Consider the following 26393-nt stretch of genomic DNA (forward strand, 5'->3'; position numbering starts at 1 on the left):
ATTTTTTTTATTTTTTTTAAAAAGATTCGAATTAGCTAGTTTTTCTTTTCTTTTTTTTCGGTTGAATTTTGAATTTTAAAGACTGAAAATTTAAGATAAACTATGTTTCAAAATTTAATTTTCATTTTTCTCCTGTTTTCTCCTCTTTTAAACCGTTCAATTAAGTGTTTTTGTCATCATTTATTCTCTACAAAAAACCTTCCGTAAAAAAAAAAAAAAAATGTACCACGGAATGACAGACAGAAATACCCATGATATATACATATATATATATACTGTGTATATATATATATATATATATATATATATATATATATATATATATATTAAAGGTAAATTGAGCAAATTGGCTATTTCTGGCAATTTATTTATGTGTGTATCAAACTGGTAGCCTTTCGCATTAATCAGTACCCAAGAAGTAGCTCTTGGTTTCAAAAAGGTTGGTGACCCGTGGTCTATATCATATATATAAAATATAATATTTATTATATATAACAGCTGTTCGTTCGAAAATGCAGTTATATTTTGGAACTATATATATTTTATTTGCCGATCAAATGTTCAATAGTGAAGAAATTCACACGACCTCATTCTGGTTGGATCTCCCGTATTAATCATTTTGTAATGCGGTCTGCCGAAAAAGGTGGAAAGCGCCACTTTACGCTGTGGTCAAAATTGGTATTGCCACAAAACACATTTTAAGATATTCAACACTCTATTGCCATGCGGATAGTGGGTTGTGCATCCCCCCAACCCCCCCAATTCTTCCCGTTTCATGTCTTAGGTAAACTGACAACAAATAGGGCCTTTTGTATCCCCTTCCTTAATGCAGACGAAAGGGTTATTATGAAGCACCAACACAGCATCACTGCAGTGTCAATACAGCCAGTGAGTGTGCCACACACACACTGAGGCCTTGATTATTTATCACTAGACATTCAAGCAATAATGGCGGTATTTATTAGCATTAGGCTGGCACATGCTAAAGTAAAAATAATATTGATGATAACAACATGCTGCTTGAGTGGTCTAGCATGGCCATTTCTCGTAATCTCCACACATAAAAGCGTTATTATTCATTTTTGTTAACGCTCTTCTATTGAATGGACTGTAATTCAATTGTGCAGATGTACCTAATGTTTGTTGTTCTATGACATTGTTGTTGCTATGGTCACACAATTCCGTTCAAATATCCATCTCTCATTATTCATTCCATGTTTTCAAAAAGAGGGGAAAAAGAGGTAACACAGAATGCAGAAGATGAAGAAGCCAACGATCCAGTTGACCGAGTAAATGTAGATGATGACCATGTCCATGTCAAAGTGCCACCCTTGGGTGTCGTTGTCAAAGTCCAAAGCGTCCAGACGGTAGGCTCCCCCGCGGGGCAACTGGCGCCACGCTCCTGGACTGGAAGGTCTCCTGAAACCTGAATGAGACACTTTGATGTATCATAGTGTCATGTTTTGTGATCATGTTTTGTTTAGTTATGTTCTGTCTGGTTAAAATTCCATTAGTTGCTGTTTTTACGCATCCTTGTTTGTTTTGTCACCATGACGACCCACTAGTATCACCTGCCTCATTCAGGCACCAGTTTCAATCATGTCATTATTATTTAAGCCTGATTTTTCAGTTGGTCGTGCTGGCCTCATCACTCTGTTTATGCTCATTTCATGCTTGGCCAAGTATGTTTTTGTTTATTCGTGTCACAGTAAGTGTTTATTTGTTTCATGCCCATAGTTTACGTCTTAGTGTTCGTTTTGCTCCATAGACAAGTTTGTGTCTCTGCCTTGTGCGCACCTTTTGTTTGCACCTTTTTATAGTAAGAATTAAAGGTCTACTGAAACCCACTGCTACCGACCACGCAGTCTGATAGTTTATATATCAATGATGAAATATTAACATTGCAACACATGCCAATACGGCCGGGGTAGTTTACTAAATTGCAATTTTAAATTTTGCGCAAAGTATCCTGTTGAAAACGTTGCGGTATGATGACTCATATGCCTGTCCCCAGACCTCCGAGCCTGCCTGGCCCTTTTTGGACTTCCGCAGCTATCTCGACAGGCACCTTCAATATCTCCCGGTAACACTCAACATATAATCGCTTCACATAGTCGCACTACAAATATTTGGATTAATTACACAAATCATTGTTTTGTATAAATAAATACTCTGCAAGCTAAGCGACGTCCCTGTGTCCGTGTCGTCTCCTTCTCTACTGTACCGTTACAGTAATTGGAATTATACTTACTTACTGGATACTTTCTAATATGCTTTTGTAATATGCTTATGCTTTGTATCTATTAGTAATATGCAACTATTTCTTACCTGTTTATGTTGACAAATGTCATGTTTCCGACTACAATATTGTTTTAATTGAGGACACGTATTACATGCTGTATGTCCAGCACATGAGCTATTGTTTGCTTAGCTGTTGTGTAGCTGCAAGCTGTTTAACTTTTGTGTAAATGACTTCACTAAAATACAAGAAAATTGACATCCCACTGGGTTGTGAGTTTTTCCTTGCCCTTATGTAGGCTCTGAACCGAGGATGTTGTTGTGGCTTATGCAGCCCTTTGAGACACTTGTGATTTATGGCTATGTAAATAAACATTGATTGATTGAGTGACTGAAGAAAATATCAAACCTGGTATTTATTTGAGGACATTTGAATGTTAACTCACTATCGAGCTACGCACAAATAAAGGTGGTGTGGGAATGCTGGCACCGGAGCTTACAGTACATGGAACATTTTGGTTGCAAGAAGATATCATCCGATACTTTGATTACGGATCATATATCAATGTCAGATCAAGACACCTCAACTTGCAAATAAATAACCATGACATACAGTAGCTATGTTTTGCTTTGCACTTTATCATGCACTCCAAATCAATGGTAAATCAATGTCATTTTTTTTCAACATAATCCAAGGGTTAAAAAAGTAACATGTTACTTGTCGGAAATAATACATTTGTCGCCCATTTCCAAATAACACAGCATCCATTCTGTAGTTTGGATCAATAGTACATTTATAGCTTTTACATTAGAGGGAACATTTTATGTACCACACCCAAGGAAATGTTTTTGGCCTGTGTTTTTTCTTGTAGATTTAAAAACAAAACAAAAAACAAGGCACCACTGTGTATCCAACATAGAATACTCGGGTAAAAAAGTGCCCCGAGTAGCCGAAAAAGTTCCAAAGCCACTAGAGCAGTGGTTCTCAACCTTTTTTCAGTGATGTACCCCCTGTGAAGATTTTTTTAATTCAAGTACCCCCTAATCAGAGCAAAGCATTTTTGATACAAAAAAGAGATAAAGAAGTAAAATACAGCACTATTTCATCAGTTTCTGATTTATTATATTGTATAACAGTAAAAAATATTGCTCATTTGTAGTGGTCTTTCTTGAACCATTTGGAAAACAGATATAAAAATAACTAAAAACTTGTTGAAAAATAAACAAGTAATTCAGTTATAAATAAAGATTTATACACATAGAAGAAATCATCAACTTAAAGTGCCCTCTTTGGGGATTGTAATAGAGATCCATCTGGATTCATGAACTTAATTTCTTCACAAAAAAAACAAATCTTTAACATCAATATTTATGGAACATCTTCACAAAAAAATCTAGCTGTCAACACTGATTATTGCATTGTTGCATTTCTTTTCATAGTTTATGAACTTGCATTTGTATTTTGTTGAAGTATTATTCAATAAATATATTTATAAATAATTTTTGAATTGTTGCTATTTTTAGAATATTTTTGAAAAATCTCACGTACCCCTTGGCATACCTTCAAGTGCCCCCAGGGGTACGCGTACCCCCATTTGAGAACAATTGCACTAGAGTGTAGTTTTCTTTACTGTTGCCACCTACAGGACTGGGGTGGAACTGTAATTTTAAGCTTTTTCAGATGACCTTTGCAACAATATTGTGCACCTTTTGCGAAGGTTTGCTCTTCACTATGGTTTCTTTTTAATTAATGAGTTGAACAAATTACCTCCAAATATTCTGAAGAGCTTTCTGCAGCTCGGAAGAGGCCATTTCGCACAACTCGCCTTCTGGAAGTTCTGCTTCCGACACAGGTATTCCTTTGGGAAGAAGGTCCTCGCCATATTGTTTAACTCTGTGAGGAAAAACAAAACAAAATGGCGTTTGGGTTTGATTTTCACATGAAACTTGACAAGACTCTCGTCTTGTTGTGTCGGCATGACCTTGGTTTAGCTAATCAACGTAAGAAGCAAATTACCACCGCCATAATCACCATTGAGAGCTCTCGTCTCCTTCTGCGTTCGTCATCATGACCGCATTCCGCTCTGCCTTTTTGCGGCACACTTTCTCCAACACACATTATAATGTGACCCATCTCATGAATTAATCATACAAAAGGGGTCGAATCAGGCAACATCCACAATATTGACAACCACAATATTAAGTACAAATGCAATCAAAGACCATAATGCTCAGTTTTGATTGTCATCGACAGAATTAAGCAATATTACCTCAGCTAAGTGCAATCAAAAGTGTCACACAGGGATGTCTTGTCTTGTTTTGTTTTTTGTCTTGTGAATTGCATGTTTTATTTTGAAAAACAACTCGTCTTTTTTCAGATCACCAGTCTGACGTCATCCCTGACCCCTGATTGTTTCCACCTGTTTCCCACTACCCTCATGTGTCATATAAACCCATGCCTCCCCTTGTTCTGTGCCGGATTGTCTCGAGCTTTCGTGCCCGTCTGGCTTCCATGTGTATGTTCATGCCTTGCCTCGCCCCACACTTATTTTCCTAGATCCTGAGTTCCCACGCCGCTATTTTGAGTTTGAGCTTTTCTCTTCGTCAGAGTGAATTAAGTTATTTAGCTTTTGTTCAACTGAAGTGGTTAGTTATTTTTTCCTACTAATATTTCCTTCCTCAAATTTCTTGAGTGATTTCTGTTTAACTTAATTAGATTAAGATTAAGACTAGAAATGTTTACAGTCATTGTTTTCTTCCTCCTGTTGGAGCGTTTTATGTTAAGTTTCATAGCTGATACGGCGCAAATTATAGTTCGTCTTTGTTTTCGTATTTTCCTCCTTTTAGGAGTGATTTTCGGTTATTCGCTTTTTTTGGGAACCTTTTTCGCTGACCGTTTTTGTTATTCGTAGATTTTGTATTACTCTGACTCTGGAGGTGAAAGAGCTGTCAAAATAAAATGCCTTACTAAGAATCCCTACTCTGCATCTGAGTTCATTCCTTAGTCAAAGCCTGACAAAAAGACTCATATTTATTTGGCTCAGAAAAATTCTACAATCATGTAATATAACTTGAAAATATTGAATTAAACTCACATTTTGAGTTGAGAAAAGATAGTAAAATTAGTAATCATGCAAAACTACATAACCAAGTTCCATGAAACCTTGTTAAGTGTCAACATAGAAGCTATACAAATGATGTGGATCTGGATAAAGGTGTCAGAATATATACATAGTACAGACCAAACATTTGGACACACTTTCTCATTCAATGCGTTTTCTTTATTTTCATGACTATTTACATTGTGGATTGTCACTGAAGGCATCAAAACTAGGAATGAACACATGTGGAGTTATGTACTTGACAAAAAAAAGGTGAAATAACTGAAAACATGTTTTATATTCTAGTTTCTTTAAAATAGCCACCCTTTGCTCTGATTACTTTTTCGCACACTCTTGGCATTCTCTCAATGAGCTTCAAGAAGGTAGTCACCTGAAATGGTTTACACACTTCACAGGTGTGCTTGAAGCTCATCGAGAGAATGCCAAGAGTGTGCGAAAAAGTAATCAGAGCAAAGGGTGGCTATCTTGAAGAAACTATACTATAATATATGTTTTCAGTTATTTCCCCCTTTTTTTTGTCAAGTACATAACCACATGTGTTCATTCATAGTTGTGATGCCTTCAGGGCCAATCTACAATGTAAATAGTCATGAAAATACAGAAAACCCATTGAATGAGAAGGTGTGTATAAACATTTTACCTGTACTTTATATATATATATATATATATATATATATATATATATATATATATATATATATATATATATATATATATATATATATATATATATATATATATATATATATATATATATATATGTGTTATCATTTCAGCAACTGAAACCCATCCATCCATCCATTTCCTACCGCTTGTCCCTTTTGGGGTTGCGGGGTACACCCCGGACAAGTCGCCACCTCATCACAGGGCCAACACAGATAGAAAGACAACATTCACACACTAGGGCCAATTTATTGTTGCCAATCAAACTATCCCCAGGTGCAACGTTGGAGGAAGCCGGACTAATCGGAGGGAACCCACGCAGTCAAGGGGAGAACATGCAAACTCCACACAGAAAGATCCCGAGCCTAGGATCGAACCCAGGACTACTCAGGACCTTTGTATTGTGAGGCACATGCACTAACCCCTCTTCCACCGTGCTGCACTTGAAAACATGCTTTATTAATGCAATGTATCATTATCGTTTTGGTATTATTGCTGTTAAAGATGGGCAGGCACATCAATTATTGCAGTAATAATCTGCTTGCATTGCAGCCAAGTGGGAACATTGATCCACCAGATTCAGTCAAAATAAACATCTTTCTCCGTACTTAATTATGCACAATGATCACCTACTGGATCCGAGTGGAACTGCAAATTGCAAATTCTACTTTTATTTTTAACGTCATTTTAGGCAGAGTTCTCATGTTGACTCTCGTTCCAGTGCAATCATGACAAAAAAAAAAAAGCCAAAGCCAGAGAATTGTGTGTTTGTCTCATCTGCTGTGGACTTTATCCCCACTGGGACGCCGGCAGCTGCAGCCAACAAGCACATGACTGTGAAGTGTGGACTCACCCTTCTGGAAGAATACGTGCGTAATGGTGGTCCTGCAGAGGGGGCAGGGGGTGTTGGCGGGACAGTTTTTGGCCAGCGTTCTCAGACAAGGCTCACAGAAGACGTGCCTGCAGGGCTGACACATGTACGGGCTGAAGTAGACGTCCAGACACACGGCGCAGATGTAACCCTCTTTGTTGCTCAGCACTTCTTCCTCGTCGTCGTCGTCGTCGTCGCAGCTGTCGGTGCTGCTAACGTTAGCTGTGGAACTCTGAGGGAGGGAAGTAAAGCAAATGTGTTTATTCACATTTGCTAGGGTGAGGTCATTTTACATATTGTCGTATAGAATATAATATAATACAATAGAATAGAATAGAATAGAAAGGACTTTATTTTCATATTTGCGTATAACGAGATTAAGGACTCCAATTTAAGGTGCGGTAGTTGGAACAAATAAGGGATAAAAAAAATTACACAAGAAGTTATAAGGCTCGACTACTGCAACGCACTTCTTGTCAGGATCCCCAGCAATAACATCCGGAAGCTGCAGTACATACAAAATAGTGCTGCGAGGATCCTGATGAGAGTGCGGAAATATGACCACATCACACCAACTCTCAAATCTCTTCACTGGCTTCCTGTTCCATTCAGGATTGAATTCAAAATCTCCCTACTAACTCACCAGTGCCTCCATGGAAATGCCCCCCTCTACCTCAAGGAACTGCTCACCCCCAAATCCTCCACACGACACCTCCGCTCCATACAGGCTAACCTCCTCCAACCTCCACGGACATAGCTTCGAACAATGGGAGACCGGCGTTCTGCTCCGCTGCTCCCAATCTGTGGAAAGCTCTCCCTGACCACCTGAGGGCACCTCAGACTGTGGATGCTTTTAAAAAAGGCTTAAAAACCCATCTTTTAAAAAAAGCCTTTATATAGACATGCATGCTGGTTGTAGCTATTGGGCTGTTTCTAGTTTTATATCTTATTTATTTTTATAATTACTATTTTTTTACACTGTGGCACTTTGAGGTTGTTTGCTCAACGTAAAGTGCTTTTTACAAATAAAATCTATTATTATTATTATTATAAAGATAAAACTAAGAATTGAAATAAATAGACTACTATCCAATCCAGTCCTGCAGCATCCGGGGGTGACAACTCGCGCATTTAAAAAAATAAAGTACAACTTTATTTGCACATTTCCGATGTCCTGTCCAATATTTGATCGTAGTTAATCTACAGGACCAGTTATGGGGAAATAACAACCCAAAACCTCAACGGTGGAACAGGGGTAGGATGATTGTTAACCCTATGGAGAATCACAACGGCTGGGATGGCGGGAGAGGGCTGCAGCAGAAAAGGGTCCCCAGTCCTCTTGGACTTCATGCCACTGGACCCTTCCCCAGATCTGTCAAGGATGGTGTGGTGACCGTCTGTGCACCAGTTTCTTCACGTTAAACAAAGTCACGCACATGCATCCTTCATAAAGGGATACCCCCCTACCAGGAGGATCATCATACTCGTTTCGAGTAACCGCCAATGATGATGATATTTTAGGAGCCTCTCTTTATGCACCGGTCTCCAAAATGTAAAAATATTTCTAAGGAATTTAATAACTGGACTCTCAACTCGATTGACAAAATCTTCTCGATGAGGAGCAGGACCTGCATGTCCTGACGGAAAGTTTGCTGCTGGGTACATGAGGGACTTGTAGGGCAAATGGCAGGTCCTGAGACTCTCATTACTTCCCGTCGAGAACGTGGAAGCTTTCAATCTATTTGAAACTGTGATCTAAGGGCATCTGCTGCTTGGGCCGAGCATTGCTTTGGTGTATCGACAAATTCGGAAGACAATGGCAAGCGTGCAAGGAGCCCAGAGGCTGCCCGTCGCGATGGAGGACATGGGTCTGGCTTTGGCAATCTCAGAATTGAATCGCAAACGGATAACATAATGCAGAGGCTTTCTTCCAGAATGGAAGATTACGATCAGACAAGCTATAGGAGTGTGTCTGCATGCTTGGAAAAAAACAACAATCCTTATCTGCAGTTTGGCTCCCTTGAGCCCGTGCTGTAAACAAATCACTGTTAAAAGTGATTTTGGCTTTTAGTCAGAAGGCCTATTGTTGTCAAGTCTACAGAACAAATTGCCCGTCACAACTAAGCAAAGAAGATAGCTCGTGGTTAGCGCATTGTGTGTGTAAATTGGTGAAAATGATAATGTATATACTACAACTAACAGTCGTACGAACTCCATCCATCCAAGTCGCCACTTCATCACAGGGCCAACACAGATAGACAGACAACATTCACACCCACATTCACACACTAGGGCCAATTTAGTGTTGCCAATCAACCTATCCCCAGGTGCATGTCTTTGGAGGTGGGAGGAAGCCGGAGTACCCGGAGGGAACCCACGCAGTCACTAGGAGAACATGCAAACTTCACACAGAAAGATCCCGAGCCCGGGATTGAACTCAGGACTACTCAGGACCTTCGTATTGTGAGGCACATGCACTAACCCATGTTCCACAGTGATGCCCTCGTAGGAACTCCATCCATCCTTTTCCTACCGCTTGTCCCTTTCAGGGTCGCTGAAGCCTATCTCAGCTGCATTCGGGCGGAAGGCGGTCCACACTCTGGACAAGTTGCCATCTCATCGCAGGGCCAATACAGATAGACAGACAACATTCACACCCACATTCACACAATAGGGCCAATTTAGCATTGCCAATCAACCTATCCCCAGGTGCATGTCTTTGGAGGTGAGAGGAAGCCGGAGTACCCGGAGGGAACCCACGCAGTCACGGGGAGAACATGCAAACTCCACACAGAAAGATCCCGAGCCCGGGATTGAACTCAGGACTACTCAGGACCTTCGTATTGTGAGGCACGTGCACTAACCCATGTTCCACAGTGATGCCCTCCACAAAACACATTTTTTAAATATTCAACACTACTGTCATCCGGCGGCTAAAGTGGGTGGTGCGCCTTCCAATTTGTCATGTTTCATGTGTCAGGTAAACCGTGACAAATTGGGTCATATGAATCCCCTCCCTACTGTAGACACATTTTTGTAACCTTTCAGTTCACTTCTTTAGCTTTTTAATATCTTAGCGAGGTATGTATATATATTTTTTCCATTCTGTAAACTTTAAAATGCATTTGAATCTTGAGGTATTACATCTCCACTTCGATTTGTATTTCTCCCGCATGGATTTGTCACCACAATACCATCAACGACAGCACAGATGGGATTTAAAAACAGACACCATCGCGACTGAAAATATCATCTTTAGTTTCGAGGTTGACGTACTTTTTTCTCTCTATTATTCCACGCCTACATGCACGAAATAATGTGTTGGTCAAGTGAGACTGCAGCAGAGTGAGATGACTGTCCCTTATGTTTTCGCACATTCTGTAATGTATTAGACACCTGATCCAGGGAGTGTTGGGGGGAATGTACATTTGGAAAGAAATCTTGCTTGTGGCGAAGGGATGAAAACTCATTGCACCGAGAGATGAATACAAAAAAAATATATAGCTTATGTTTAGAATACGTCACTAAAAAGGAACTTGCAATTCACAAATGTCTCGACTTTGTACAAACCCCATTTCCATATGATTTGGGAAATTGTGTTAGATGTAAATATAAAAGGAATACAATGATTTGCAGATAATTTTCAACCCATATTCACTTGAATATGCTACAAAGACAACATATTTGATGTTCAAACTGATATTATTATTATTTTTTTGCAAATAATGATTAACTTTAGAATTTGATGCCAGCAACACGTGATAAAGAAGTTGGGAAAGGTGGCAATAAATACTGATAAAGTTAAGAAATGCTCATCAAACACTTATTTGGAACATCCCACAGGTGTGCAGGCTAATTTGGGAACAGGTGGGTGCCATGATTGGGTATAAAAACAGCTTCCCAATAAATGCTCAGTCTTTCACAAGAAAGGATGGGGCGAGGTACACCCCTTTGTCCACAACTGCGTGAGCAAATAGTCAAACAGTTTAAGAACAACGTTCTCAAAGTGCAATTGCAAGAAATTTATGCATTTCAACATCTACGGTCCATAAAATCATCAAAAGGTTCAGAGAATCTGGAGAAATCACTCCATGTAAGCGGCATGGCCGGAAACCAACATTGAATGACCGTGACCTTCGATCCCGCAGACGGCACTATATCAAAAACCGACATCAATCTCTTAAGGATATCACCACATGGGCTCAGGAACACTTCAGAAAACCAGTCACTAAATACAGTTTGTCGCTACATCTGTAAGTGCAAGTTAATGCTCTACTATGCAAAACAAAAGCCATTTATCAACAACATCCAGAAACCCCGCCGGTTTCTCTGGGCCCGAGATCGTGTAAGATGAACTGATGCAAAGTGGAAAAAGTGTTCTGTGGTTTGACGAGTCCACATTTCAAATTGTTTTTGGATGACATAGTGTCATCCGGACCAAAGGGGAAGTGGACCATCCACTGTTGAATGACTGAAGCTATGCATAAAACAAGAATGATAAAGAATTCCACTTTCAAAGCTTCGACAATTAGTTTCCTCAGTTCCCAAACGTTTATTGAGTGTTGTTAAAAGAAATGGTGATGTTACAGTGGTGAACATGCCCTTTTTCAACTCCTTTGGCACGTGTTGCAGCCATGAAATTCTAAGTTAATTATTATTTGCAAAAAATAATGAAGTTTATGAGTTTGAACATTAAATATCTTGTCTTTGTAGTGCATTCAATAGAATATGGGTTGAAAAGGATTTGCAAACTCCGTTTATATTTACATCTAACACAATTTCCCAACTCATATGGAAACGGGGTTTGTAGGTCATCCTGAAGAATTTGGAGGTAATCCTCCTTTTTCATTGTCCCATTTACTCTCTGTAAAGCACCAGTTCCAATGGCAGCAAAACAGGCCCATTGCATAATACTACCACCACCATGCTTGGCGGTAGAAATGGTGTTCCTGGGATTAAAGGCCTTACCTTTTCTCCTCCAAACATATTGCTGGGTATTGTGGCCAAACAGCTATATTAAGGTAAAACCTTCTCAAACAAAAATTCAGCTGTTTGGAATGAATGCATGTTTTTAGTGACCAACCAGTGTTTGCTCCAATCACTCTATCACAAAAAAATAAGAGTTGTAGAAATTTTTGGAAACTAAAGACAGCCATGACATAAAGTTATTTACAAGTGTATGTAAACTTTTGACCACAACTGTGTATTCTAGTTTGTATCATGTCCACAGCATGTCCCTCATCTCCCAGACCACTGTCCCAGGAGCCCACATACACTCGCACACATTCTCCATGGAGCCACGTGGAAAGATACAGCCCCCTGGAGCCCCCCCTCCCACCCCTCCTTCACCTTGAAATAGCACCACATAAACACAGGTGACACTTCATGACACCTCACACCTGGATGGAGTGAGTAATGACGGGCGGTGGAGGGGTGTATTCAGGGTAATCACCGATTTGTCACCCATGGGGAACTCCTGGGACTTCCCGGTAGCGAAGGTGTGTCATTAACACACAGCAACAAGCTCCAATGGGAAAAAGCAAGAACCTACAATAACTACTCTGACCTTTGTCACTTTTTGGAATGAGGCTCTATTATTTGGACAACGTTAAATGTTGTAAAGATTCCCTTTCAAAACCAAAGCAAATATAGTTAGAATTTTTTTTTACTTCTTAGTTGTGAAATGTGTAAGTAACCAGGGAAGGAGAAGTGCGGCTCCTCTTTGACTCTCGGTCCATTCCGTAGAGAGGGAACATGTAATTCTGTTCAGTTACTGTGGAGCTTGTCCTCACAGGGGACACTGTGGAAATACGACACTGCAAAAAGTCTGTGTTTAAAAACAAGACAAAAAAATACATAAATGAGGGGTATTTTAATAGAACTAAGCAAAATTATCTGCCAATAAAACAAGACAATTTGGCTCGTCAAGACTTTCCAAAATTAGCTAACCTCAAAGAACCCAAAAATACCTTAAAATAAGTATATTCTCACTAATAACAAGTGTACGACTATATGAGCACCTGTTTTCGATTGTTTCATTGGAAATAAAACAGCAAAGTCCATTTGGCTGTCATCTGTTTTAATTATGATACACAAACGTGTCAAAGTCATGATTTTTGTTTTTACATGCTTGAAATAAGAAATGCTGACTTGAAAAAAATAGTTTTTGTCATGATCTGTGGCAGACCTATTACTGTACTGGGGCACACCTGGGGCACAAATAATTCATGTGAGCGTGCAAAGCGCGCAAGCAAAAACATTTTTAGCACTTATTTATCATAAAAAATACATAAATAGTGCTTTAAACTATGAAATCATATCAGATTATGTTGTATGGATCTTTGATTAACCACCTGAAATTAACTAATGCATTTGACATACTTGTGCACTTTTTTACTCCAGACTTCTAAACTGCTACTGGTAAAAGCAAAAAGGAGGAGCAATTAATCTTTTTGAAATATATATTGCAGTAATCATCTGCAAATTTAACATCTACAAAAGTAAAACAAAAAATAAAGCACCCCTACATCTCTGGGTTATTTTATATTATTTAATTTCCATTTATGGCAATGTGGCTAATCCTATTTCAGATACACAAAACAATAAAGCCACGGTAGTAGAATAAATGAACAACTGTTGTGTGTCTGTTCAGGGAATCATTTTCTGAGAAGTACACTGTAACGTCTCGTTTTCATTTTTGCAAAGTGGTCAATCACTCTGGACAGACATGGAAATATTACAGAAACTGTTATACAGTTGACCAGTGGTTCCCTAATGGGTGCGTCGTGACATAAAAGTGGATTGTGTGTCATTTTCAGTGAGTCGCAGTCAGATGTGTGCATGAAAAAAAAAAAGTTTAGGGAGAAAAAAATCTAATTGTGGCAACAAAACCAGATATTTTAAGCCATTTTTCTAGTGACTATTTTAGCAAAAGGCAAACCGACTAACAAGTTGGAGGAGGACTCAGGACAGACATGGAAATATATTTTTTTAAAATCTAAATGGGGCAACAAAACCCGATATTTTCAGCCATCTTTCTGAAAACAAATACAGAAATGTTACTATTTTTTCTGGAAACAAAACCAGATGCTTTAGCTGTAGCCATTTTTCTGGTGACAAAACAAGATTATTTTAGTCAAACTCACACCGATTAACAAGACAAGTCTACTGTGCTATTTTTCTGTGAAATAAACTTGAATGATTTAAAAATTTGGCTCACGACTTGATGATATGGAAAAACGTTTTTCTTCCTGAAGATAAACCATTTGAGAAGCACTCAACTCACACATGCTTACTCCAAATCATCATTGATGCAGAACCAGCAGACAATAATCAACATTATGTTTCATGTTCATTGGAAATTCCCCCGACAGCTCGTACAGCAAATGAATATGTTTGTCTTGATACAAGGAATGACGTTAGCTAACTTAGCATCAATTTAAGACAATGATGTTGCTTAGCTAGCTAGGACTTCACTTACATCTCTCATTCCTCGCTTCTTCTCTGCTGCGGGCGAATAACTTTCTTAAATCCATCTAGGAGTTACAGTTTGAGTCAAATCAAAATCAAAATATTGTAATTAACAAATTGTTGTTGGCTAACGTCACCTACCTCACGCAATGATTTGAATCCCCCCTCTCTCTCTCTCTCTGTCTCACTCTCTCACTCTCTCACTCTCTCGCTCTTTCTCTCTCTCTCAACCGAAGTCTCAAATAAATTACCATATTAATTAGCCATGTGCTCATTGTTAGTGGAATGAATACAGTAGCAATCAATTACCATACTAAGTAGTATGTGCGCTGTTGTCTATGTTATGTAGACTTAAATCTCTGAAGCGTTTTTTTTTTATTGGTGAAATTTTTACTGGGGCACTGCAGATCAACAGTGGGGCACGTGCCCCAGTGAAATATGTCTGGCAATGCCCCTGATCTGTGGTCTGGATTATGTTTTTGTTATATTTTGTTAATTTTTGGACTCTTTTAGTTCCTGTTTGCGCTCCCTTGTTTTGTTCGGTTACCGATTTAAGATTTTCACCTGCCTCTGGTGTTCGGACTGCGGACTTAGTAACTCAATTCTAGCTGATTTTGAGAAAACAAAGGAAAACCAATCTATCTTGATGCTGTCTTACAAAGATCTACAAAGTCATCAAACGTATAGATGTTTTCTTGAGCTTTCATTTTCTTGCCGATTGAGCCATGGATTGAATCTGCTCTCATGAATGTGTGCCCTTTCTCCAGATATTTTATCACAATCTCGGGTGGGCCCCATTCTGCGTTTGCACATTGGGCAAGAGCCGTGTACAGCGTACAGTTTTTATTTTGACCTCCACAGTTATCTGCCCAAAAGAGTATGCAAGGGGAAGAATCAAGAACAATACATTTAATGAAGGTGCTTGCAACGTCCTGGGCCAATCTTCCAAATATCCCCTCGTGCCATAATATCACATAATCAGGTTGACCGTTGGCCCCCATTCGTGCAAATGACTCATTAAAGACAATAAGGCGACTGACAAAGAAGCTCCGATTGGTCCCTTGAGATATTAGGTTTTTCTGTTGTATCTACGCGGTTATGTGGTAGTTGCTAGGTCCTGCCATGCGCGTAACAGCTTACTTACGAACAAATTACAATATCGCATACACTAATATGAATCATATCACCTAGGAACTCCAAAATTATTATCAGCTTAGTTTTGACCAACATTGAGTTACTGGGTTTTGCCTTTGGACGGGAGACCTGTCTCTAATCAAGACCCTTACGTAAGCCTGTCTTTGCCAGTCAGTCGGCCTGGCGCTATTGCTGGTTTCCATGCGTTACCACAGTTCATGTCGCTCGATTCACGCCGTGTCCACGTAAGTCCTGTTTTATCTCTTGCCGCAGTTTCTTGTTTGTTCCAAGCCAGTGTTTATGTTGTTTGTTCCATGCCACAGTTTTGTGTTTCTTCCACGCCGTAGTTTATGTTTGTTTACCTCATGCCATGCCCAGATTTGTAGTGGGATTAATAAATATGTTCCTACCTTCACGCCTTGTCCGGAATAGTCCGTTTGCATCCCGGGAGAACAAACCCCGCAGCAAGCTACGACCCCCCCATCTTGACAGTTTTATACTCGTGAGCTTTTCAACAGTTGATATTCTAGTTTCAAGCATGTTTTACTCAATATAGGTTATCAAATCTCAACAACAAGCTGTAATGTCTTACTAAGATCATTTAGGATCAAAACCCTTAAAACAAGTAAAACACTCTAACATAAAATCTGCTTAGTGAGAAGAATGATCTTATCAGACAGAAAATAAGCAAATAGCACCCTCATTTGAGATATTTAATCTTACTTAGATTTTAGTTTTTGCAGTGCAGGTCAAAAGCCATGGCCCGACATGACAAGACGACTCTATCTATAATCGCCGTGAGACGACGTCATTGGAACGAGAGCGTGCTGGCAAACGTTGCTGCTTGTTGAGTGCATAAATAACATAAAATGTAAATTGTTTCGCTAACTGCTTGAGTAAGATGGAATAAAAGCTGAACGGAAAAGAACGACAGTAAGCAAGAAGTCTACCGTCATTTTGTTATTGGAGACAAATCCATGCAATAATATTTTTTTATAATGGTAAAAGAGTTATACAAACCCCGTTTCCATATAAGTTGGGAAATTGTGTTAGATGTAAATATAAATGGAATACAATGATTTGCAAATCATTTTCAGCCCATATTCAGTTGAATATGCTGCAAAGACAACATATTTGATGTTCAAACTGTTAATTTTTTTTTTTTTTGCAAATAATCATTAACTTTAAAATTTTATGTCAGCAACAAGTGAAAAAGAAATTGGGAAAGGGGGCAATAAATACTGATAAAGTTAAGAAATGCTCATCAAACACTTATTACGAACATCCCACAGGTGTGCAGGCTAATTGTGAACAGGTGGGTGCCATGATTGGGTAAAAAAAAGCTTCCCAAAAAATGCTCAGTCTTTCACAAGAAAGGATGGGGCGAGGTACACCCCTTTGTCCACAACTGCATGAGAAAATAGTCAAACAGTTTAAGAACAACGTTTCTCAAAGTGCAATTGCAAGAAATTTTGGGATTTCAACATCTACGGTCCATAATATCATCAAAGGGTTCCGAGTATCTGGAGAAATCACTCCACGTAAGAGGCATTAGATTAGATTAGATTAGATTAGATCAGATAGATTAGATAGTACTTTATTTATTCCTTCGGGAGAGTTTCTTCAGGAAAATTAAAATTTTCAGCACAATCCCATTCAAGATCAGACAAACATTACAGGGAGACAGAACAGGATCGCTGACGGGTCTGGCAGCTTCCAGCGCCCCTTACAAAAAAGGTGAGATACAGGTAAACAAGTGGGGGAATGGGAGAAAAAAATAGAAGATTAAAATAAAATAAAATAAAATAAAATAAAAACATGGGTCTAAGCCTGGGCCCCTGGAGAGGGGGTCCAGACTGAGGCCAAGGGAAAAAAACAACAACAACTCATAGCCATAGTACACATCCCTCTCACATGTCTGTAAAAGGGAAACATCAAACATCAAAGAACTCAAAGGACATGAAAGACATTAAAGCAGCGGATACAACCAGACACTTCTACATACAGTTATGAATAAAAACTAAAAGAAACATATACACTGTGGTGGCCTCTGCGGTGTTCAACGCCATCGTCTGCTGGGGTGGAGGGAGCATGGCCAGAGACAGGAGCAGACCCAACAAAGCAACAATGAGAGCCGACTCCACTCTCAGCCAGTGTCCAGTCCGCATGGATGAGCGAGGATACGTCCAAGGAGCCTTAGGTGTCCGAAAACCTGCTCACCCAGCCAAGACACTAGGAAGCCTCTCCGTCCCGGCGCTCAGTGCGAGCTCTGCAGCCCTGCCTCTCATCCGCATCTCATCCAGTCCCTCCAAACCAACTCTGGTGTGGTGGAGAGCCAGCAGCTGGTCTCCATGGCCAAAAGGCTCCCGGGAGACAGATCCAGAAGTCCACAAAAAAGCACCGCAGAGGTCACGGGAGTGCCACCCCTTGTCACACAGTCCCAAAGGGTCCCGGACCAAAAGGCAAAAAAAATATAACACATGAAAACAAGAGGGAAACACAAAAGGATGACACAAAGGCACAGAGCTCCTGCCAACAGCAGCCACTGCAACAGCGCCATCTTGGAAAAAAAACAAAAACTAAAAAAAAACAAAAACAACATTGAATGACCGTGACCTTCGATCCCTCAGACGGCACCGTATCAAAAACCAATATCAATCTCTAAAGGATATCACCACATGGGCTCAGAAACACTTCAGAAAACCACTGTCACTAAATACACTTTCACTATTTCCACATTCACCCATTCACACACTGATGGCGGGAGCTGCCATGCAAGGCCCTATCCGCGACCCATTAGGAGCAAAGGTGAAGTGTCTTGTTCAAGGACACAACGGACGTGACAAGGTTGGTAGAAGGTGGGGATCGATCCAGGAACCCTCAGGTTGCTGGCACTGCCACTCTCCCAACCACGCCACGTCGTCCAGCCCCGTTACTGATTGTAAACATACCAAGTGTGGGTTTACTGTGGCAGTCTTGTGTATGGGGGTCTAGAATTTGGTACAACACCCCTGGGTGGAACATTTGAGTGGAATTTTTTGTGTTTTTGAGGGTGTCCAAAATGTTTCTACTAAGGGCAACAGACTGAAAAATCAAAGCTTGTGTCCACTATTTTGATATTTTTTAATTTCAAAACCCATCCATAAGCAGATCTTTTATAGGGAAAAAAAACAGCTTGAATGTCAGCGTTATGTTATTGGTGTCAAACTTTTAATTGTTTCTCCTTACATTATAGCTGTTTGCTTGTTGTTTTATTGTTCTTAGTTGTATTTTTAGAAGGCTAAATCAAAAGTTTGGAGACACTTTTTCATAAGCATGAAGTGTCTCCAAACTTTTGACTGGTACTCTATGGAAATTTTCACAGCTGGATGGGAATTTAGACTTTGTGTTTTTTTAAGGGCCGTTAAATTTCACACATTAACTCAAGTCATGGAGAGGCTTCACGGTGGCAGAGGGGTTGGTGCGTCTGCCTCACAATACGAAGTTCCTGCAGTCCTGGGTTCAAATCCAGGCTCGGGATCTTTCTGTGTGGAGTTTGCATGTTCTCCCCGTGAATGCGTGGTTCCCTCCGGATACTCCAGCTTCCTCCCACTTCCAAAGACATGCACCTGGGGATAGGTTGATTGGCAACACTAAAAATTGGCCCTAGTGTGTGAATGTGAGTGTGAATGTTGTCTGTCTATCTGTGTTGGCCCTGCGATGAGGTTGCGACTTGTCCAGGGTGTACACTGCCTTCCGCCCGATTGTAGCTGAGATAGGCGCCAGCGCCCCCCGCGACCCCGAAAGGGAATAAGCGGTAGAAAATGGATGGATGGATGGAACTCAAATCACAGAAATTAATGCATTCACCGTGTATAAATAAAGATTCATTAAACTATTTGATTTTAACACAGTGAAAGGTGCAGCTAGTTGTCAAATGATTAGTGATAAGATGAGTAAGGAGACTTTAACTTGTGTGTTTGGTTGCAATTTTTTCACTGTTATTAAACTTGAGATACATCTGATATCAAGTTTTGCATAAATAAAAGTCAGGTATTTAATAAAAGCAAAAATATGAATGGCATTCTGTCAAAAAAAACTTCCTTTGTCTCAATATTTTGGTTCTTTTTTTCAAAGTTAATTTAAACTATGCAAGCAAGTGATTTAGTATGATACATCACTATTAATCAAAAACCATAAAAATAGGATTGATTTGAATAAAAAACTAATTATTTGACCGCACTAATTTGTGACTATAAATTTTAAATACCATGCCCCTTAAAAACAAAAACAAAATCATGAAACATACAGTATGCCCTTCAAATATAGCTTGTGCTGCACATTGTGACTTTCCAATGAAGAAACCTTTATTACCGGACTATATTTCATGTTGTTTTGTTATAGTTACATATATTTTTTCTTTTTGAATGGAAAAACAACCAAAAATGATATTTGCTATGTGAGTACATTAAATAATTTAAAAGAAAAAAAGTATTTTAATTGTTATAAATTGCACTTAAAGGGAAAATGCATTTTTAAAAATGTATTTATTTAATCTTGCCTGTCATTTACAATCCCTATGCAAGACAGGAACACCATTTTCTTTTTTTTATGTATTCTAAGTTGTTAAATGAGGTGGCAAACAATGCAACTAATGGGAGTACACAATCCCGCCCATAAAGCCCTTTAAAAAAAACTTCCGGAAGTTGCCAACAATAATCTAGGTAACACTTTAGTATGAGGAACATATGCACCATTAATTAGTTGCTTATTAAAGTAACAATGACTTAATTTAGAGTTATTTGGACACTAGGGGAACATATAAGTGTTAGGGTTAGAGTCAGGGCTACTAATAAGCAATAATTCAGAGGTTATTGAGGGAAGACTCTTAGTTAATGGCTTACTGCTTGTATACAGAATAAAGAATTAATAGGTATTTAATAATGACTAACTGAGAGCCAATATGTCACTAATTTTCTTATTAATAAGCAACTAATCAATGGTGAATGTGTATTCCCCATAATAAAGTGTTACCATAACCTGTTTACATATTGTGACCTAAATATTAATCTAATATTGTTATTATGAGTGTAACTGCATATAGACTATTTTTAAGCACATCCTGATCATAGAAAGCTAATTATCTTATGCAGCTACAGAATTGACATACGGAGGTGCAGCTGCTGCATCGCCTTAGAGATGGTGAAAGTTAATTCCAGATTATAAATCCCAATCTTCTATAGTAGAAGATTTTGGCCCTAAACCAAGAAGTAGGTCAACGTTGACACGTTTGTAGAACCGTTTTTGTTCTTAATTTTTTTTAAACCTGCATGAGAATTATGATTAATTTTTCATCGAAATGGAAAGATATGACCATTCAAACAGTCGGCATCCCGGTGAGAGCAGGCATTGTACAGTAGGTGATTGTTTTAAGTTCTTAAAGTTTGTTTTTCCTATTTAACGTTCAGCAATACTGCTGCATGACTATCCAAACAGTCGGCATCTCAGTGAGAGCAGACATTGTACAGTATGTGATTGTTTTATTATGTTCTTATAGTTTGTATTTCTTTTTCAGCGTTTCGCAATACTGCTGCATGACCTTTCAAACAGTTGGCATCCCAGTGAAAGCAGACTTTGTACATTAAGCAATTGCTTTATTATATTCTTATAGTTTGTATTTCTTTTTCAGCGTTTAGCAATACTGCTGCATGACCATACAAACAGTCGACATCCCAGTAAAAGCAGACTTTGTACAGTAAGTGATTGTTTTATTATGTTGTTATAGTTTGTATTTCTTTTTCAGCGTTTAACAATACTGCTGCATAATGCTTAGCTATATATCTGTTTGGCACACAGCTTCTAAAGCTTGTTACTCAGGATTTTTTCCAAGTGTCACAATTTTAGGGTACTAGCACTCAAAAAGTCTGGATTTTTTTTAAATGTCTAGGTGCATGTTTCTTTAAGATCCTCATTACATTCAGGCTCAAAAATAAAAAGGTTCTGGATCATCATTTGTCCCAAAGTATTTTTTGTTGTGCCCTAATGAAGTCTGACGTTTGAAAAGCAAACGTATGAAAGAAAAACACGTGTTCTTGTCTTACAAACGTTTGTACATAAGGATTGTGAATGATAGACAACATTCCCAAAAAAGTGGCGTTCCCCTTTAAATAGACTGAGCAACTGAAAAAACAAGGCCTTCATTGCAGGATGTTTCTAATTTTATTCAGAAATGTTAGTACGGTAGTAATCTTTTTAACGCTATACTGTAATGTTACAAATGTCTTGTTTGGAGTGTAACTTATAAGAACCTTTGCTAAAATTACCAAGATTGAATCTGATACAGTCTTTATAGAATTTGTTGAAAGGACTGAGATACAGTTGGTATTGCTCCTGGGGACTCTGCATGGCAGGGGCGTCCTCCTCCCTGAACCAAGGCTTGCACCTGACCGCATACCTAAGTGAGGCTCGGTGACACTGCTGGTAGGCTTTTCCACCATTTGGACACATCTTCAGTTGTGTGCCCCAGCGTCATGGGGTGTTTCGGCCCGTCTTACCGCAAGACACCCTGTGCCGAGGAAGGGCCAACCCCAGGGTGATCAAATCCCTGGGTGTGTACGTCCATTAGATGTTAGCTTTAGCAGCCCTGCTACTGTCACTCCTCTTCAACCACAACCAATGGCTCGTCCACTCTGCTGTGTTGGCCAGCTCTTTAATGGCCTGTCTTTGAGCCTGCTTCCTGACTCGGAACTCCCTAAGAAGATTTGCTGTTGTGCTAGCTACAAAGCCCCTACACCCAACCTCCACTGCACCCTTACACTCCAGCCTCTGTCCTGTGCCTCCGCTGCAAGGTTGGAGTACCGCAGCTTCTTGCTTTCATACGCTTCTTCAACGTTATCCCACCACGGAACTGTCAGTTGAATTATGTAAAAATGCTGGCAGGTTTCAGACCATAGGACAAGGTTTGGACGCAGGGTGGTCGTTGCGATCTCCGGGGGGGGAAATGAGCCTCTGATCCAAGTCGACTCACATCTGCCAGTATCTGGCTGCATTCAATGGGCTTGGATCAGGATTTGAAGGTCTCGTTCTCAGCTTTTCCACCTCCCGGCACACATCCTGGTTGTTGATGGGTTGGGCATTGATGTATACTCTCCTGCACTCAAGTTTGTCAGCTAGACATCTGAGGACCTGGTTATGTCTCCACGTATATCTGCCTTGAGTGAGGCTGGTTCTATAGCCAACCATTGTGTGCTTAAATGTTCCTGAGGTTGTACTTGGGGAACAGGATGCATTCCTTCCAAACCATTGTTGCAGATTTATGGGAGATGGTAGCGCATCAAACGTTGCTCGAACGATGAAACAGCCCCAAATTTCGCTCCACATGAGTTTCTCCTATTCAACACCCTCCCACCTCGTCCAGTGGCCCTGTCTGGCTTGTGTTGCGGCTTTGGAACGTCTGGCTGTTTCCTCCTGACGAGGCACTTCCTCTACAACCATAGTTCGACGTTAGGTTGCAGATGCCTTTTGCCAGAGAGGAGTTACGGTTCCAAGGCCAAATCCTTCTCTGCCTTGTTGGATGTGGCCCACTTTGTCACGATGGAGCAATTTGGCCTGTAGCACAGCTGTGACTGGGGTTCAATTCCGCCCTGTTACGAGGTTAAGAGCGGCGTCTCTCACAACAGGGTCCCGGGAGTCAGTGAGGGACAACTCCAGCCTCACCTTGGTACATTTGAACTCTTCGACCAGGCTAGAGATTGGCAGCGACAGGGCTCCGTCACTGTAGAGTCCAACGCTGCTGAAGCACTACGTGCAAGTTCACTAGCCTTTCCAAACGAGTAGCATGGCATATTGAGACCTCATATATAGTTAACGGCCACCGGAGTCTGGGTAGCAACCCAAACTGGAGGCACCAGAGCTTCAGTTTCCCTGTTAGTGCAGTGCTATTAATCTGCCTGAGGCCATTAGCTGTGTCCTGCCGCAGTTGTTCAAGTTGCTGTGTGTCTCTGAGATCTGCATTATACCATCTTCCAAGGCTCTTGATGGGCTTCTCTCAGAGTGTTGAAATTAGGTCCTCGCTGATGTGGATCTGGCTTGGACAGAGGCTTGTGGTTTCACGTTGGTGGCGCAGCTTCCTCTTGGCTCGTTGTTCGATCCCTCCGCCTCAGAGCTCGACAGACTCGCCATGCTTTCTCCTGATGCATTCCCAATAGTCTCGATGCTGATGGGCCTTCTGACGAGCGCCCCTCTGTCCTCTTGTTCTCTCGTCTTAACTTGTCTTGTGACTCTGTGGACTTTCCGTCCCGGCATTGGGGGTCTCCCCAGCTTCTCCACACTACAATCCCCGCTAGCCCCAGCCTGGGAGCTCATGGCCGCAACCTTCAAGCCCGCTTGCCGGTTCTCCCCCTTTTCGTCCTCACTCCTTTCTACGCGTGTGATGCTTTAATGTGATTTGGGAGTTTCGAGGGACTGTTCCAGTGAGCGGGAGGTCAACCCGGCAGCTCCATTCGACCCCCACCCAAAACCGCACCAGTAAAAGCCCCCTGGGACATTCCATGCAGTTGTTCAAGTTGCTGTGTGTCTCTGAGATCTGCATTATGCCATCTTCCAAGGCTCTTGATGGGCTTCTCTCGGAGTGTTGAAATTAGGTCCTCGCTGATGTGGAACCGCTCACCTGTCAGTTGGACTTTTATGATGGAGATGCTGCGTGACTTGCTTGGCTTGAAGTATAGTATTATAGTGTAAAGGAATTGATAGGTTCTTAATATTGTGTCAATACAGTAAAGTATACAAAGGCAATAAATGTACTAAAAGGCATAAAACAGTATGTGGGATTTTTTTTTTCAGTCGACCGGCACACACCGACGTGACAGAAGCTGTGCGGCAGCCAATCCAAACACCTTATGCTCTTTTGTCCGCGTGCCAGTGAAGGGCTCTCTGCAAGCCCAGCCTCATCATGCAAGCTAATTCAGAGACGAGCCCACTTCAGGCTGCACTGATAAAGACTATTGAGATGAGCTGCGTATTGACCAGGCTGTGGACGGCCAGTGTGTGCGGTCCAACCAGCTGATGGACACTACAAATATACTGTAGGAACATTTCTATATCATGTATATTATGCACTGTTGAAAGGTTCATTGGAAGAGTTATATATATGTAAAAACGTGACAAATCTTGACTATTTTATCATTTTTGGTTGATGTGATGTGGTACGTCATTGAATAGACTAAAAAAATATTTATATTAGATTCTTCAACCCTGGCAACCCTATATCTCCACTCTCTAAGATCAAACTACATTTTTCGACAGCGTTCACCCCACAAATCTCCTGTCCAACGGCAAAACCCAGTAACTCAATTTTGGTCAAAACTGAGCTGATAATAATTTTGGAGTTCCTAGGTGATATGCTTTACATTAGTGTATGCGATATTGTAATTTGTTCCGTAAGTAAGCTGTTACGCGCATGGCAGGACCTAGCAACTACCACATAACCGTGTAGATACAACAGAAAAACCTAGTATCTTAAGGGACCAATCGAAGTTTCTTTGTCAGTCGCCTTATTGTCTTTAATGAGACATTTGCACGAATGGGGGCCGACGGTCAACCTGATTATGTGATATTATGGCACAAGGGGATATTTGGAAGATTGGCCCAGGACGTTGCAAGCACCTTCATTAAATGTATTGTTCTTGATTCTTCCCCTTGCATACTCTTTTGGGCAGATAACTGTGGAGGTCAAAATAAAAACTGGACGCTGTACACGGCTGTTGCCCAATGTGCAAACGCAGAATGGGACCCACCCGAGATTGTGATAAAATATCTGCAGAAAGGGCACACGTTCATGAGAGCAGATTCAATCCATGGCTCAATCGGCAAGAAAATGAAAGCTCAAGAAAACATCTATACGTTTGATGACTTTGTAGATCTTTGTAAGACAGCATTAAGATAGATTGGTTTTCCTTTGTTTTCTCAAAATCAGCTAGAAGTGAGTTACTAGGTTTTGCCTCTGGACAGGAGCAATGAGGTGGTCATCAAAGGGATTTGGGACTTTCAAAAGTCCATCAAATTAACTCTTGTGGGATCTCTGGGTCGTTCCCAACTGACAGACTGACCGGCACACATGTGTAAGTTAGTTGAGGAGTGGAATGCCCTCCCACAGCAGTGTGTGACCAGCATGAGGATGTTGCTATTGTTATTTTACAGTCTACCTAGCAGGCACAAGACATTAAAACGACTTTGAGAACTACTTGAATGAGGTCCTGATGTTGAGCAACTCAAACATTACATTGGAACAACCTGCTTTTTGACAACGTTTAATCGATGTTGGGTCTTGACGTGGATTTGCCAGTGAATTTTGGTCATTTTCCAAACATTTTATTTTTTTACAACGCTTATACAACGTTGAAACAACATGCTTTTTGACATGGTTTGTGACGTTGATTTGACCATTGACATTTGGTCATTTTCCAACCAACGACGTGTAGCCAACATTAGCAACCATCTCGCAAATACCACTATTTTGCAGCTTTGTTTCAAAGTCACTTTTAAAGGACATATCTGTATAATCAATGTTGCACCAATGTCTTGTGCCTGCTGGGTACTGAAGATCCTTGTCATCTTTTGTTAGATACATTGTAAAACTCCCAATTCAATATGTATTTTTGATACATATATATTTAATACATTTTTGATGAAAAATGCACTCCAGCAAACAGAAAGCAAAAGCATAAAAGGGCTGTTACAGTCAAACCATCGCCATGTACTTCGCAGTTTGCAGCTTCACCATATCGCTGGTCTTTTTCCTGAGCATATTGTACGTATTTCTGTGCTGAATTAAGCATTTTCAAGCACGAAAAATGGTTACAGTTATGGTGTTGGTTTATTCTGAACATGCATACAAATACAATATAGTACAGCACATA

At 40.2% G+C, this 26393-nt stretch overlaps 1 protein-coding gene across 1 annotated transcript in view; it reads right to left on the reverse strand.

Annotated features, from left to right (window-relative positions):
* Positions 1-295: 295 nt before the first annotated feature.
* Positions 296-26393, reverse strand: part of rnf180a (ring finger protein 180a) — a 29832-nt gene continuing 3734 nt past the window's right edge. The window contains exons 2-4 of the mRNA XM_061900406.1: positions 6877-7126; positions 4007-4132; positions 296-1426 (exon numbers count right to left, since the gene is read on the reverse strand). Coding sequence (XP_061756390.1) covers positions 1221-1426; positions 4007-4132; positions 6877-7126 — 582 coding nt within the window. The 3' untranslated portion in view covers positions 296-1220. The remainder of the gene's footprint in view (positions 1427-4006; positions 4133-6876; positions 7127-26393) is intronic.

This window comes from Nerophis ophidion, linkage group LG01 (assembly GCF_033978795.1).
Source record: "Nerophis ophidion isolate RoL-2023_Sa linkage group LG01, RoL_Noph_v1.0, whole genome shotgun sequence".
In the NCBI taxonomy this organism is placed as follows: Eukaryota; Metazoa; Chordata; class Actinopteri; order Syngnathiformes; family Syngnathidae; genus Nerophis; species Nerophis ophidion.